This window comes from Amblyraja radiata, chromosome 11 (genome assembly GCF_010909765.2).
Source record: "Amblyraja radiata isolate CabotCenter1 chromosome 11, sAmbRad1.1.pri, whole genome shotgun sequence".
NCBI classification, from domain to species: domain Eukaryota; kingdom Metazoa; phylum Chordata; class Chondrichthyes; order Rajiformes; family Rajidae; genus Amblyraja; species Amblyraja radiata.
In genome coordinates this window covers 47,772,363-47,789,724 of record NC_045966.1, presented here as the reverse complement: position 1 = coordinate 47,789,724, position 17,362 = coordinate 47,772,363, and the positions used below count along the sequence as shown (strand labels likewise).

At 43.2% G+C, this 17,362-nt stretch overlaps 1 protein-coding gene across 1 annotated transcript in view; it reads left to right on the top strand.

The window, feature by feature from the left end:
• The first annotated feature begins 10,348 nt into the window (after positions 1-10,348).
• The window catches only part of LOC116978604, a 37,543-nt gene continuing 30,529 nt past the window's right edge, over positions 10,349-17,362 (top strand). The window contains exons 1-3 of the mRNA XM_033029870.1: positions 10,349-10,423; positions 13,333-13,432; positions 14,932-15,270. Of these exons, the coding sequence (XP_032885761.1) occupies positions 13,345-13,432; positions 14,932-15,270 (427 nt within the window). The 5' untranslated portion in view covers positions 10,349-10,423; positions 13,333-13,344. The remainder of the gene's footprint in view (positions 10,424-13,332; positions 13,433-14,931; positions 15,271-17,362) is intronic.

Genomic DNA, 17,362 nt, shown 5'->3' with positions numbered 1-17,362 from the left:
ATTCAGTTAAGATGAAAAATGGACATTATTGTTTGGATTTACCTTTCAAGCAAGAAAGTGTTAATTTACCGAATAATCGTTATATGGCTGAACAGCGTATTCAAGGTTTGAAACGTAAATTTGTTAAGAACACGAAATTTCAAGAGGAATATACATCCTTCTTACAGAATATGATTAATAATGATTATGCCGAAAGGATACCAACGAATCAACTATATCGAGATGATGGAGAGATCTGGTATATTCCGCACCATGGGGTGTACCACTCGAAGAAAGGGACATTGAGGGTGGTCTTTGACTGCGCTGCAGTCTTTAAAGGGACATCGCTTAACAGTGAACTACTGCAAGGTCCAGACCTTACTAATTCGCTCATTGGAGTTCTCATCAAATTTAGGCAAGAACCGATAGCTTTGATGGCTGATATCAGATCAATGTTTCATCAAGTGAAAGTAACTGGTAAACATATTGATTATCTGCGATTCTTATGGTGGCCTGATGGGGATGTGCAACAAGACCTTGTTGATTACCGAATGAAAGTACATCTTTTCGGAGCAGTGTCATCTCCAAGTTGTGCGAATTTCGCTTTGAGGAAAACCGCAGAGGATAATAAAGATTATTTTCCAGAGGAGGTAATTTCCACTTTGATAAATAATTTTTACGTGGACGATTGCCTAAAATCCATATCAACTGAGTTAGAGGCAATTCAAATGGTGAAACACCTAACCTCTCTCTGCAATAAGGGAGGATTTGTACTTACCAAGTGGGTCAGCAACAGTCGTGCTGTTTTGGAAAGCATTCCACCAGATGACAGAGCGGAAGAAACCAAGGAGTTGGATTTAGACAAAGACAACTTGCCAATGGAAAGGGCACTGGGACTGCACTGGTGCGTGGAAACGGATGTGTTTAAGTTTAAATTGTCGATTCAGGAACGACCATGCACAAGAAGGGGTATATTATCTGTGATTGGTTCAGTATACGATCCTTTGGGATTTCTTGCACCATTTACACTGCTAGCCAAGTTAATTTTACAGAATCTGTGTAGAGAAAAACTTGGTTGGGATGAGAGTATAACTCAAACATCCTCGCATAGTTGGACAGAATGGTTAAAAGACCTCCACAAAATTTCAAAGTTTAAGGTAGATCGGTGTATAAAGCCTAAAACCTTTGGTGAAATCGGAAATGCACAACTGCATCACTTTTCGGATGGCAGCGAAAGTGGTTATGGGACTGTTTCACACTTAAGACTACAAAATGTAAACAAAAGAGTGCATGTTGCATTCTTAATGGGAAAAGCCAGAGTAGCACCATTGAAGCAAATGACGATTCCCAGAATGGAACTTACAGCAGCAGTCTTAGCTGTTAAAATTGACATAATGCTGAGAAAGGAACTGCAATTTCAACTGGAAGAATCTATCTTCTGGACCGATAGCACTACGGTTTTGAAATACATTAACAATGAAACAAACGTTTTATGACATTTGTTGCAAATAGAGTTTCCTTTGTACTAGGAGCTACTAATATTTCTCAATGGAGATATGTTAATACAAAGGAAAATCCTGCGGATGAAGCCTCTAGGGGACAAACAGCAAATTGCTTTCTTAATAACAAGTGATGGATCAATGGGCCAAAGTTTCTTAGTAAGCCAAGTAGAGAATGGCCAAAGCTTGAACTCGGATTTGAAATTTCTACAAAAGATCCGGAAATTAAACAAAACATTTTGGTGAATGTGATTGAAAAAAACTCATATGACACCGTGAATAATTTAATTACCCGCTTTTCATCATGGAATAAATTGATAACATCGGTAGCCTGGTTTCTTAAAATAAAAACAAGATTGTTGATGAAGATTCGGGAAAAGAAACAAATAACAGAAAATATCTTGTAGGAGAATCCTGAGGAAAGGGAAAAGGAGATCAAAGTCCAGATGCAAGATCATCAAGACAACTTGCGTCCTATGTCTTGATGTTCAAAAGGGAACTGCAGATGCTGGAATATCGAAGGTACACAAACTTGCTGGAGGAACTCAGCGGGTGCAGCAGCATCTATGGAGCGAAGGAAATAGGCGACGTTTCGGGCCGAAACCCTTCTTCAGACCCGCTGAGTTCCTCCAGCAAGTTTGTGTACCTCCTATGTCTTGATGATCTCCTCAAAGCAGAAAATGCGATCAATTCTTTCTGTCAAAGACAGAAATACAAAGAAGAGATATTAACATTGCAAGCTGGAGGAGAGGGGGTAAAAAGAAGTAGTCAATTGTATAAGCTCGACCAAATCTGGGAAGGAGATCTTCTGTGGATGGGTGGGCGCCTAAATAGATTGGCAATGCCTGAAGAAATGAAACGTCCTATCATTCTCGCTAAGGACTTTTACATAACGACATTATTATTCCAGGTTTTTGTCGAGGTATGAGTGGATTTGCGCCATGATCAGCCTTTCAAAGCACTTCATCACCACAGTCATTAGTGCCACTGGCCGATAGTCATTGAGGCACGTCACCTTGCTCTTCTTGGGCACCGGTATTATTGATGCCCTTTTAAAGCAGGTGGGAACCTCAGACAACAGAAGTGAAAGGTTGAAAATGCCCGTAAAATCTCCAGCCAGTTGGTCCTCACGGGTTTTTAAAACGCGCCCGAGTATACCATCATGTCCAGGCGCTTTTCGAGGGTTCACCCCTCTGAAGGATATTCTGACGTTGGCCTCTGTGACTGTGACCAAAATACCAGCACGGCGAATGGGGGCTCGCGAAGACACATCAGTATTCTCCCTATCAAAGCGTGCGTAAAACGCATTGAGCTCGTCAGGGAGTGATGATTCACTGACATTAGAGTTGCTTCCTGATTTTGCCTTGTCAGAGGTGATTGCATTCAAACACTGTCACAGTTGACGAACATCCGTCTCATCCTCCAGCTTGGAGCAGAAGTCCATTTTGACCTTTCTGATGGCCATACCAAGGTCGTATCTGGACTTCTTGTAAACCTCTGCATCTCCAAACCTGAATGCCTGGGAATGGTAGGGAATTGAAGAATGTAGGTGAACAGAGGGATCTGGGAATAACTGTGCACAGTTCCATGAAAGTGGAATCTCATGTAGATAGGGTGGTAAAGAAAGCTTTTGGTGTGCTGGCCTTTATAAATCAGAGCATTGAGTATAGAAGTTGGGATGTAATGTTAAAATTGTACAAGGCATTGGTGAGGCCAATTCTGGAGTATGGTGTACAATTTTGGTCGCCTAATTATAGGAAGGATGTCAACAAAATAGAGAGAGTACAGAGGAGATTTACTAGAATGTTGCCTGGGTTTCAGCAACTAAGTTACAGAGAAAGGTTGAACAAGTTAGGGCTTTATTCTTTGGAGCGCAGAAGGTTAAGGGGGGACTTGATAGAGGTTTTTAAAATGATGAGAGGGATAGACAGAGTTGACGTGGAAAAGCTTTTCCCACTGAGAGTAGGGAAGATTCAAACAAGGGGACATGACTTGAGAATTAAGGGACTGAAGTTTAGGGGTAACATGAGGGGGAACTTCTTTACGCAGAGAGTGGTAGCTGTGTGGAATGAGCTTCCAGTGAAGGTGGTGGAGGCAGGTTCGTTTTTATCATTTAAAAATAAATTGGATAGTTATATGGATGGGAAAGGAATGGAGGGTTATGGTCTGAGCGCAGGTATATGGGACTAGGGGAGACTATGTGTTCGGCACGGACTAGAGGGGTCGAGATGGCCTGTTTCCGTGCTGTAATTGTTATATGGTTATATCTAGACTTCAGAAGAGTGCGGATCTCATGGTTCATCCAAAAACCCGGCTTAAAGCTGACAGCCTGGCTGAAAGTCAGAACAACTTCTCCCCCAGTGTCCTCAGACTCCTGGCACACGTGGCTGGTCACATTGACGCAGCGAAATGCCGGCTGTTCACCGTGGGACAGCTGTTGGAACCGACAACATTCAGACGTTGTTGTATTGAGCCACTGCAGGGAGACATTGGTTTCATACCACCTTGCCCCGATCAACTTATCATGTGCCGGCAAGAAGACCATGGTATACGTAACTAAGTAAGTTTATTGCCCAAGTATTCACATACAAGGAATTTGCCTTGGTGCTCCACCCACAAGTAACAACATGACAGAGTGACAGTTATGAATGACTCAGAAAACACTAAACATTAATAATAATAAAACATTAATGATAAAACACCATTGATTAAGCATGTGAACCAGATCAAAGGGAGGCTACAGATTTTTGGTTGTTGAGTAGAGCAACTACTCGTGGATAAATACTGTTTTTATGTCTGGCTGTGGCAGCTTTGACAATCCGGAGTCACCTTCAAGAGGGAAGTGATTCAAACAGTTTGTGAGGGGTCAGAGATGATCTTACCCGCTCGCTTCCTTGCCCTTGCAGTGTACAGTTCATCAATGGAGGAAAGATTGCAGCCAATAACCTTCTCTGCTGATCGGATGATTCGCTGCAGCCTCCAGGTGTCGTGCTTGGTGGCTGAGCCAAACCAGACCATGATGGAAAAGGAGAGAACAGACTCTACGATGGCTGTGTAGAATTGGACCATCATTGCCTGTGGCAAATTGTGCTTCCTCAGCTGCCGTAGGACGTAATCCTCTGTTGTGCCTTTTTGACTGTGGAGTCGATGGTAGCCTCCTACTTAAGGTCCTTGGAGATGGTTCACTGGAACTAAAAAGACTCCACAGATGTGACTGTGTTGTTATTGATGGTGAGTGGGGTGAGGGGAGGGGGAGCTCTCCTAAAGCCTACAATCAATTTCACTGTCTTAAGAGCATTGAACTCTAGGTTGTTGCGACAGCACCAGGACACCAGCTGTGACACTTCCTGTCTGTAGGCAGATTCCTCCCGATCCTGGATCAGTCCAATCAGGGTTGTGTCATCTGCAAACTTGAGAAGCTTGACAGAGATGTCTGTGGATGTGTGGTCATTAGTGTAGAGAGAGGAGAGGAGAGAGTACGCAGCCTTGCGGTGCTCCTATGCTGAGCGTTTGTACATCAGGGTGAAGTCATAAAACTATTTTCACTCCTGCTGATCATCAATGAAAAAAAACACTTCCCCAGTTGTTTTAATGTGAGATTCTCTTCTCACCGGGTGGAAGAAGTCTTACAATTCCCGCCATCTCTCATCATTATAGGTGACAATATTTACAGAGATAAATTAAACATTATTGATCCTTATTGCACCCACTCACCTTTGATCCCAAATATTTCATATTGTTTCAGGATTTGCTTTCTCGGTTCTGTTTGAGCCAAAGTGAAAAACCCCGCCCATTTAAATGTGGGTTTATTATAAATTGTCAGATCAAGGGTAAACTGAATCACATTCATCTCCGGGTACAAGTTGACGTTACTCTCGCCAGATGCCTTCTCTATGATCCAATAGCCCCTCATTCTTCTAAAAGTCGTCAATTTTTCGATTTCCCTGAGTGTGGTTTCCATTCCCAGCCAACAACAGTGTCTTTCTCAGGATTGTCCGGTCCGTTTAAAACAATGTCGTCTCCGTTATCCAAGAAATACGTTTGACTTCTATTTCCTGTTACAAATACGAGCAATGAAGAATTAACATTTAAAACACATTTTCCCTACCCCATTTTAAACTTAATTTAATTCCAGACAGTTTTGATCTTCTTTGGAAACCCCAGCGAGGAAGACACGGTTTGTGAAGAGATGTCTGTCTGGAATAACCTGGCTTGGAGGAGTTGGTGGAGGATGGTGTGAACAACCGTGTCAAAGGCTGCAGAGGCTGAGCGGGATGGGGAGGGAGAGTTTAACTCTGCAACATAGAAACATAGAAACATAGAAATTAGGTGCAGGAGTAGGCCATTCGGCCCTTCGAGCCTGCACCAACAAGCTCACAGGAGGCCATTTCTGACATTACAAGGACCGTGTCGGTGCAGGAGGACAGGGAGCTGATGGGAGGGGTTTAGAAATGGAGCTCCAGCAAGGAATGGCGTGGATTTGTGAGGCAGCAGCACATTCAAGTACGTGGAGAGGAAAGCGAGATTGACAATGGGGTGCGGGTTTACACGGACAATGATAACATAATGCAAGGTGATTGTGACCGGCGAAGAGAAAGCACTTACTCTGTGTAGAAACAGCTTCAAGCAGGAATACAAAGAAACCGAACATCAAACCAACTGGTAAACTGCTGCAGAGAAACCTCGGCTTCATTTTGTGCATTATCTGTTTAGAAATAACGTGCAGTTTTAGACTAGGGATCAGTAAATTGGTAGTTGGCAAATGTTGTATTGAGTCCTGCCAATTTGAAACTCCTGACACCAGGGCAGTTTAGAATTTGCCGCACACAATTACACGGGGGAAATACATTCGCTTGGTGGACTCTGTCGCTGGAATATTGTCACTTCTGTAATCTGGGATTTCACGACCATATTCAACTGCTATCGGTTGATTAATTAAATGAGCCTGCAACAAAACGGCGAAGACGTTGAACATCCTCAAACAGTCCCAGAGGATTGCCGGAGAAATGGGAAAATTAAAAATCCACATTGGCATGGAGACATTAGATTGATCAGGCAACAAATAGGAAAGCCCAAAGGGGTAAAATGGCAGATGCTGGTTATTTAGCTTCATTAAGTTTCTAGAGGAAACAATGGAACCAAAAATACATTGATAACGTTTTGTGTTGGAAGGAACTGCAGATGCTGCATTATACCGAATATAGACACAAAAGTAACTCGGCGGGAGTAACTTGGCGGGACAGGCAGCATCTCTGGGAAGAAGGAATTGGTGACGTTTCGGGTCGAAGAAGTCTGGGTCTGAAGAAGTGACTTGACCCGAAGTCATCCTGTCCCGCTGAGTTACTCCTGCATTTTGTGTCTCTCTTCATTATTAATTAAGTTTCTATGACTGTGTAAAATCTAAAGCATAACAGACTGTAACAGTCTAATAAATGGTTGTAGGAATGAAATATCACACGTTAGAAATTATTTAACACGGAGTTCCGTTTCTAGCTCCCATTTAAACCACTCCTTTACCTGTAGTGAGACTGCAGTGAGGTCGCCTGCTTTGTGGGAAGAGACTGGTGAACGAGTCCAGAGACTGTGCAGCAAAGCTCTAAGCATGGCGACACACTGAGTTCCCCAATCTCAAACCCCTTTCCCACGGTACGTTCATTCCAAGCGCTCTCCCGAGTTTAAAACAATCAAATTTGTGGTAAGCACGGAGAATGAACGTAGCGGGTACGTCGGAGCTCGGGGAAGTCTCTAAGCGCTAACGGCACGTACTCGGGAAGACTCGCTAACGGCAGGTAAGCACGGGAAGGCTCGTGAAGATCTTTCAACATGATGGAAAATGTCCACGCGACCCCGAGTACCGAAGAGTGGACATTACCGTAAATCTCCAAGTTCGAATCCGGGCAAACTCGGGAGAATTCTTGGAATGAACTCGTACCGTGGGACAGGGCTATCACTCTGCCCAATAACTAACACACTAACACAATAACTAACTTATGAAACTACAGGACCTTACTCTTCCTCTCCTGCTCAGGGTTCAGACATCACTTCTGTTTAAAGCATTTGCGTCAGTGTAAAAACCATCCTGTAAAACCTTATTTCGGCAAAGCAAAATGGGCATTTACTGAGCTCAAACATGCATTGGATGAGTTGACACATGGAACCTCATTTTTCTAAAGGTTATTGGAGGATAACAAATGTCAACGGCAATGGGAAGTGAAAGAATCTATTGTTTTGTAATGATGATTATATGTCTTTTTTTTTGCATCTTTAGTGAGGTTCTGATTGATTTTGGTTTTGAGATACAACATGGAAACAGGTCCTTCAACCCTCCGTCCACGCCGACCACTGATCACCCGTTCACGCTAGTTCTGTTATCTCACTTTCCCGACCACTCCTTACACACTCCAGGCACTTTATGGAGGTCAAGTAACCTGCAACCCCGCTCATTCGTGGGATGTGGTAGGAAACCAAGCACCCGAAGGAAATCCACGTGGCCACAGGGAACGTGCTATCTCCACCCAGAGAGCACGCGAGGTCAGGATTGAACCCTGGTCACCGGCACTGTGAGGCAGCAGCTCTAACATCTGTGCTACTGTGGTTTGGATGGTTTGGCAGTTTACAACAATGTAAGTTTTGGATTGCGGAGAACACAAACGAGCTGATGTGATAATAAAAATGCTGTATTTTTTCAGTTATTCCAACATTGAGTGCAATTATCTCCTGAGTTTCACACAAGGTAAACCACCAGCCACCATCCTCATTTTCATCCATTTTCTTCTGCAACTTTCAGTGTTCTCCAAATCAAACCGTACAGTTTGCACCAAGACCTTCACAACCTCTGGGAATAAATCGTGTCCCTTCCAGTTCAATTCAGTTTAGTTCAGTGTCACGTATCTGAGGTAAAGAGAAAAGCTTTTGCTGAATGCTAACCAGCCTGGGGAAAGACAATTATAATTAATGCTATTCACAACTAAAGTTAGAATTGTTTCTTGTAACACATGTTCAAGTGAATGACTGTGTGAGGATTGAAATGTCTATGATAATGGCACAAACAGAATCGCTTGTTTTGTAATAAAGCGTACGGTCAATATTCTTGCCTGTTCGTGCTGTAGCTGGTCCGATAGTTCAAACTTATATTCAATTGCATCAGATCGTGGTGGAGGTTGGACTTAGGAGGTCACCAATGAGCTGCATGTGATAATCAAGCTACTACATTTTTTCACAATAAGTTCAATATTGAGAGCAATTTTCTCCTGAGTTCTCAATTTCACTCAAGGTAGAACCTTCAGCAAACATTTTCACAATCACAAATTTTTCCCTATGTCATTTGGTGTTCTCCAAGCCTAAGCTCACAGAGTAGGACCAAGATCTCCACACCTGAGAGATATAGACACGAGAGATACATTGGGTTCCAGGTGTACACTGGCCCTATCCACGGACTCTATCCCCATTACATTGATGACTGCATCGGTGCTAGAATATATATATACAATATATATGCAAGCACAATCCATGCCCAGAATTGCTTGGTCAAGTTAGCGGAGTGGCACAAGTTGACCCAGTTAGTCACCATCATAACTTGGAAATACATTGCTGGTCCTTCGTTATTTGTGGGGCCTACTCCTATCATTTACATCATTTACTAAACACCTCAGTGGTGAAATAAGGATGTACCCATCCTCATGGGTTAAAAATGGAAGCCTGAGCACTGAGGCCCACACCCAAAAACATTGATTTATAAGCAAAAATGTTGGAGGGAATCACAAGTGCAGCTCATCATCTGCTCAGGAGTTAGTGTCGTCCTAATCGTGACAATAAATCTAATTAATCCGGGTTAACAACTCATTTCCCCCATATTGTGTGAATTCTGCAGAGAAATACAATTCATTTTTATTGCTGCTTCACCCTCTGTTTTGATATTTTTCCCCCAGCTCCTGAATCTTTCTCTTCGTAATTCATCTCATCCCCCCCTCCAACCCACACTGTCCGTCAAACTCACATTTTAAACACTGGGATTACCCCCTGTCTTATCTGGTGCAAATGTATCTGTGGGGCACTTGCTGAGTTTTGCAGCAGAAGTGTAAACAGGGCTTAACACAGATCCTTCCTCTTTTACGCTGATGCTATCTTCAGAAACAACTTCTCTATTTCCCCTTTATATTTTCAGAAAAAGTAATTCCATATAATTTTATTTATGTCGTTTTTAAAAATACTTTGAGAACAGATCATGGTGCATGTGTGCTGAGGATGCATTTATTATAAGGATAGTAACTAACAGACAGAGCAGCTCAAGTGTCATTGTCGGTGATTGGGATAAATTGTGGCAGATAATTAATATTTTATCATCCATCGCTAACTGCCTTGGAAAAGGTGATGGTGAGTTGCCTTCTTGATGTTCTACAATCCTTTTGTTGAAGGTGCTCCCACACAGTGTCCCCAATCCTCTCTGGAAATGGTTCAGTTTGTCCCAATGGGTGTGATGGAATCGCCAGCATGTTAATGAACACAACCCCTTATGGATGTGGCAGTGTGAGTTTTTCATCACTGTGGTAGGACCTTCCTGGACTGCTTGTACTCTCTCTCAGCTGCTCATTACTTCACACACCCAGCAGAATGCAGCAAAGCACCTGGAGCTCTCCCATTAGAAATCCATCAGATATGATCAAAACCACATGGGTGCGTTCAATTCCAGGTGAAATCTCTTTGATCTCAAAACATTCCCATTTTGAACATCCCTATCTTTATTCGTTGTATAATTCTATATTTTAACCCATTTTGGATCAACACCAGTGGTGCAGGAAACCTGAGCTGGAGGGGGAGTGTCATTTAGTTTGACAAGAGGCAGCGTCAGTTACTATGCAGAGTGAGGGAACCTCAGCTTGTCCTGTGCTGGGCTCAAAGCCACGTTGCTGCTTCTCTGGAATTCCGCACAAGTCCCCCTGCAGAAGGTCAGTAAACTTCAGACATTATTCTTCATTGCTTTAAAGTGGTTTAATTGGACAGGATTAAATGATTGAAAATGTAGTTTGCAAAATTATGTACTTCTTCAAATTTTATTTTTAAATGTCTTCTCCTATTGCATTGTTGGTGTTAACCAAAAATTGTGCTGTTTTCATATTTTTGCTACTTCCTACTGATTAAAAATTAAAATAGCCGTGTTTCAACTAAATGATTGCTCTTTATTCTTTTCGACATATTACATTTCCTGTTTGATACCTGCTGGATGAAAATATTTCAATTTCCAACCTGGTTTGGTGTTTCCGGGTTCCAAAACAGTGTTTGGATATTTAACAATAATTTATGCGATAAGACAATGTCTTTTTGAATTTATGTAAGCAAAATCATGGCAAACCAATCTATTGGAGATTATTGTGATGTACCATGTAGAATAGATAAGGGAGAAGATGTGGAGACCGAAGAGTTTGCAGATGCTGGAAACACGAGCAAAGAGCAAACTGCTGGAGGGAATTTGTGGATCAGGAATCATCTGTGTAAGTAAATGGACAGATGATCATTCGCAACTAAAGAAGGGCCACGATACAGGGTCACCTGCACATTTTCCTCGATGAACGCTGCCTGACCCACTGAATCCCCCCAGCAGATTGTTTTTGTTTGTTTCAGGGAGAACAAGTGGATGTGTTGAATTTTCGGAAGGTCTTTGAATGTTAAAATATGTGGATTAGGCAACAGGTTTGAATTGAAATTTATTTGGCAGACAGGAAACAGAGAGGAGACTTCTTTAGGATGGCAGCTGGTGATAAATGATCCAGAATCAAGCCAGTTCTTGAGTCCATTATTTTCAATGTTCATCAATGGTATTGACAAGGAAACAAATTTAATGTTTCTAAGTTTGATGACATGAAACTGAGAATAAATAGAAGCAAAGAGGATGCAAAGAGGTTTCCAGACGATCTCAGTCAGTCGAGTTACTTGTCAAATATACACAGATATTGCAGCAGAGAGTCATAGAGCTGTAGAGCATGGAAATAGACACATTGACCCAACGCACACATGCTGACCAACATGTCCAACTGACCCCATCACAATTGGCTGCACCTGGCCCATGTCTCTCCAGACATGTCTTTGTGCTCTCCTTACCGGAGAAAGGGTTTTTCAGCCACAAAGGGAATACAGCCAAGGCAGGACTAATGTGTAAGGAGAGGAGGAGCTAACTGAGCCAGCAGTTACTGGAGTTTGGAAGACTTAACAGGACCTCTCTAAACTAAACTAAATTCAAAGCAGAGCTAGACAGAGCTAGACAGACTCGATACGTAAGGATATTTCCAGTGACTGTAGGATCTGGAACAAGGGGTTTTGGACTCAAGATAAGGGGTGAGACATTTAGGGCTGAGAAATTTCTTCATTGTGAAAATGCCGAGCCATTTAAATTCACCCCACAGAAAATGGTGGATCGCAGGTCACTGAATCTTGTTAAGTAGGGGATAGATTTATTTGACATAAAATGCATCAAAATTTATCCGGAGAGAATTGGAATATGATATTGTTTTGAATGATTAAACAGGCTCAAAGTGACAAATAATCCATCCCTGATTCTCTTTTGCTTATTTCAATAGGTTTTGGGATGGTTTGATTTTTTCTTTGTCCTTCACACTTCTGATATTTATTTACACATTGTGAAATTTAGTTGAGATATAAGATCAGCAAGAGAACAGCCCAGAGCTCAGAATAGACGAATCATTGTGGTTAAATTGCAAGACAGCTCTTCATGCAGCCTTGACCATTTCTCTGAATTTTGCATCAGGTCCTGAATGTGATATGGGGAAATGCAGAATCCTTGCACCCTTAAAACCTCACATTTTTTTATATTCAAAAATAAACTTTATTTCAGAATAAAACATATATACGAAACTAGTCTGAAGGGTCCCGACTCGAAACTATCCTTGTCCTCCAGGAGTGCTGCCTGACACTGAGTTACTCCAGTATTTTATGTATTTCTTTGGTAAACCAGCATCTGCAGTTCCACATTTCTATACAAAACTAACACACTCTTGGTGTCTATACATTCAATAGTGTCACACTCAGTAGTGTTTGCACCTATCTTTACACAATACGCCATTGACTGTTATTTGCCACTACTGGGGTGATATCCCTTCCCTTGTATGGGTGACTCACCTGTTCTCAATGACCAGCAGGGGAAGGACCCAAGACAGTGATCCTTCCTAACAGAGTCTATAAGTTGTTTGTACAAAGCTTCAGTGCGTCCCTCAGCACGTTATCCTGCAGTCTGGAATGGGTCAATCAGCCTCATTCCTAGATGGACCTCTCTTTGTCATATCGTTGTTTTATTCCTCAGCACAGTAACAGTGTGTGGGACATGGGGCAATGTTCCTGTCCTCATAATCCAGCGTTTGACCCACAGTGGGCAGCACCAGAACAAAAATAATGCATTTGAAGATTTGTCTATAAAAACAAGTAAACAGAATCCTGTCTCTGTATTACCAGCGTCCTCAAGGAGAGACAACCTGCGATCCTTATACAGTGTGTGCTGTACATGACCACGGGGCACAATAATGTGGGTGACTCTGGAGTGGCTCACAATTGGGTCAGTTGAAGGATAATTCAGGATGGCATGAAAGTGTCCACATTTAATGGAAACATTAAAAATGAGAAATGTTCAACTTTTTTTTTCTTTACCAGTCCTATAGAGCTGCATCATGACCTCCTGACTCTGATGTTCAATGGCCTTAGCATTGAAGGCAAGCATACCATACACATTCTTTTCCACCCTATCTACTTGTGCTGCCACCTTCAGTGTCCGATCAACTTGTAGTCCAAATGTGCTGAAGATATGTGTCTCAGATAGGCTCAGTATAAAACTGCACGTTATTTCTCACAGGGAATCCACGAAATGAGGCCGAAGTTTCTCTGCAGCGGTTTTCCAGATGGTTTGATGTTCGGTGTCTTTGTTTTCCTGCTTCGATCTGTTTCTACACAGAGTAAGTGCTTTCACTTCACCGGTCACAATCACCTTGCTGCACTTTATCATTGTCCGTGTAAACCCGCACCCTTTTGTCAATCTCACTTTCCTCTTCACATCCCTGAATGTGCTGCTGCTCACAAATCCATGCCATCCTTTTTGGAGCTCCATTCCTGAGCCCCTCGCATCAACTGCCTCCCCTCAGGGAGATATTCCCACCTGTGAGCTTGTTGCACAGGTCGCTGCCCAAGAATCACCCGCAATATCTTCACTTCACGCTCCCACACAGTTCCGTCGTGCTGCCTCAAACAATAAGTGAGTTCTGTATTCTGAATAACGCAAGGAATCATGGGATTTGTCAAAGGTAGTAAGCTATCACAGTAAATAGATCTCAGCGTTATAGATACAGTGAGTATACTTTTGGTCCGATTTTTTGTCTTTTGTCATGGTTGATTCAAAGTTCCAAGATATGAAGCTGGAAGATTTTATGTCATGGAAAGTCGAAGCTTTGAAGATTTTCTTAGCAGAGAGGGGGTTAAAAAATATGGGATGAAAAGCTGTACTTGTAGCTCTTGCTGTAGCTACAGCAATTTAAATCAGTCCAAAGAACTCCTTAAAGTCTATTGAAAGTTATAGAAATCAAACACTTAATTTCACTCCCCACAACCTCAAGAAAAAAAAAATGCGTATCATTTATCTTGGCGATCTCGCTCACTCATGTAGGCATGAACTAATAAAAACGAGAAAAATATCGCAGCTTTTTACAAAGGAAAAATAAATGCAACAAATTAATAGTTTTAAAACAGTATTTCCTTACTATAGTACTATCGAAACCACAGAGGAAATAAAGCCCTGTTTACACAAATCAGCTCAGCGCCCCTCGAGAGATCGGGGTGGGGGAGAGACCGAGGGGGTGGATGGGTGGGGGGGAGACCGGGCGGGAGAACCCCTGGTTCTCTTTTGCTTGTTTCAATAGGTTTTGGGATGGTTTGATGTTTTATTTGTCCTTCACACTTCTGATATTTATTTACACATTGTGAAATTTAGTTGAGATAAAAAATCAGGAAGAGAAACAGCCCAGAGCTCAGAATAGACGAATCATTGTGGTTAAATTGCAAGACAGCTCTTCATGCAGCCTTGACCATTTCTCTGAATTTTGCATCAGGTCCTGAATGTGATATGGGGAAATGCAGAATCCTTGCACACTTCAAACCTCACATTTTTTTATATTCAAAAATAAACTTTATTTCAGAATAATAAAGACCGGGCGAGGGGGAGACCAGGCCGGGGGGGGGGGGGGGGGGGGGGGGGGGAGAGAGACTGGACCGGCTCTCATCCGGAGAACCGCGTCTCGTTTGCAGTCAGGATCAAACCCGTGTCCCCGCAACCACAAACGCTGCCAAACGCAAGCGCTGCATAACCGTCACTGGACCGTCCCCGGTAACCCCCCCCACCACAACCTCCCCTCCCCCCACCACTCCCCCCCCCCCTAAATTCCTTCATTGCTCTTTCCAACAGAAATCAGAAATCTGATTTATTTCTTGGAAAATGGAGGCAACATTACGTTAAAAGGACCGGACAATCCTGGGAGCAACGTCATTGTTTGGGAATGGGAACCACACTCAGGGCATGGAATCCAGACAGTGTTAACTGGCAGCAGAGCGGACAAGCATTGGACCATCCAGTGGGGCGATGGCTGGAGAGACAGAGACAAGACCCAGGAGGTGGATGTGGATGCCAGTACTTGTAATCTGACAATAAAAAACAACACATTTAAATGGGCGGGATTCTTCACTTTGTCTAAAACACAACCGAGGAAGCAAATCCTGAAACAATATGAAATATTTGGGATCAAAGGTGAGTGGGTGAGACACGGATCAATAATGTGTTTCTCTGTATTTAAAGTCACATGTAAACCTATGTTTTGATGTTAATACTCCAGTCACTCTGGGCTGTGGGTAATAATGGGGCTACAGTTAAGGGCCTGTGCCCCTTACGTAACATTGTCACGCAAATTGCGCGACCTCGTGGTCGCGTTGAGGCGCACGGGCATCCTATGGCCACGCGGGGCCGGTCACACTGAGAGGAGGGGTATGTAGTTGTGCGCGACATCGTGCGGGGCCCCGAAATTTCTGTAGCAAGCAAAATCTTTGCGCGCCAACGGCCTGTCGCATAACTGACGGCCAAAGTGGGACCGGCCCAAGACGCTGGCGCGATGCAATTTCTCACCTGCAACAGCAGCAGAAGCAGGCAAACGATCACCGAGCTCGGCCTGGGGCTCACGGCTGTTGCAGTCCGGAATTGCCCCCACTTCTACTCCCAGAGCGGGGCCAAGAAAATTGAAGGTATACACAAAATGCAGGAGTAACTCAGCGGGACCGGCAGCATCTCTGGAGTCAAGAGCCTTCTTTTCAGATTGAAGAAGAGCCTCGACACGAAACGTCACCCATTCCTTCTCTCCAGAGTTGCTGCCATTCCCACAGAGTTACTTTGTGTCCATCTTCAAATGACGTCACGCGCTCCAGACGGTAGTGTGTACGCATTAAATTGCGCGCGACCCTCGTGGGACCGTCACGGCTCAACGTGACCATGAGGTCGCGTAATTTGCGTGCCAAGGACACGTAAGTGGGACAGGCCCTTTAGTTTCTTCACTTTTCTTTGGTCACAGACAATCGCAGTAGCAGGTAAATCAACATGTCCTCCAGGGTCTTTTATACGCTCCACAAATTAATTCCCCAATACAACAGCAGGAACCAAAAGACTAACTCATAAGACTAACTCATAAATATCTAATACAATAATTATAATATAATTCGTAGCCTTATAATGACAACAATAGAAATAATTATAATAACATTAGTAGCCATATAATGACTTCAATAGAAATAATATATTGTATAGTATTATCATTATTATAATAAACCGTACAAAAATAAATGCAATACAATACAACTTAGATTACAATCTTCCCTTGCTACAAAAAGAAATGTCCTTATTTAAACAGTGACCAACAAGCCATACCACTGGCAATAGACGCAACAAGTGTGGAGTAACTCAACAGGACAGGCAGCATATCTGGAGAGAAGGAATGGGTGACGTTTCGGGTTGAGATCCTTCTTCTTCAGACTGGTTAGGAATAAGGGAAACGAGAGATATAGACAATGATGTGGAGAGATAAAGAACAATGAATGAAAGATATACACAAAAGTGACGATGATAAAGGAAACAGGCTGTTTGTAGGGTGAAAATGAGAAGCTAGTGTGAATAGGGTGCGGGAGGGATGGAGAGCGAGGGAATGCAGGGGCTACCTGAAGTGAGAGAAATCAATATTCATACCACTGGGCTGTAAGCTGCCCAAGTGAAATATGAGATGCTGTTCCTCCAATTTGCATTTAGCCTCACTCTGACAATGAAGGAGAACGAGGACAGAAAGGTCTGTGTAGGAATGGGTAGGTCAATTGAAGTGTCCAGCAACTGGGAGATCATGTTGGTTCACGTGGGCTGAACGATGGTGTTCCGTGAAACAATCGACCAGTCTGCCTTTGGTCTCGCCGATGTAAAAGAGTCCAAATCTTGAACAACGAATACAGTAGATTAGGTTGGAGGAGGTACAAGTAAACCTCTGCCTCACCTGAAATAGCTTTCTGGGTCCCTGGACAGAGCCAAGGGAGGAGGTATAGTGACAGGTGTTGCATCTTCTGCGGTTGCAGGGGAAGGTATCTGGGGAGTGGGTGGTTTGGGTGGGAAGGAATGAGTTAACCAGGGAGTTGCAGAGGGAACGGTCTCTGCGGTAGGTGGGAAGGGTTGGAGATGGGGAAATGTGGCTAGTGGTGGGATCCCGTTGGTGGTGGCAAAATTTAGGAGGATTATGTGTTGTGTACAACTGCTGATGGGACTAGTGGGACTCTGTCTCTGTTGTGACTAGGGTGGAGAGGACGCAAGGGCAGAG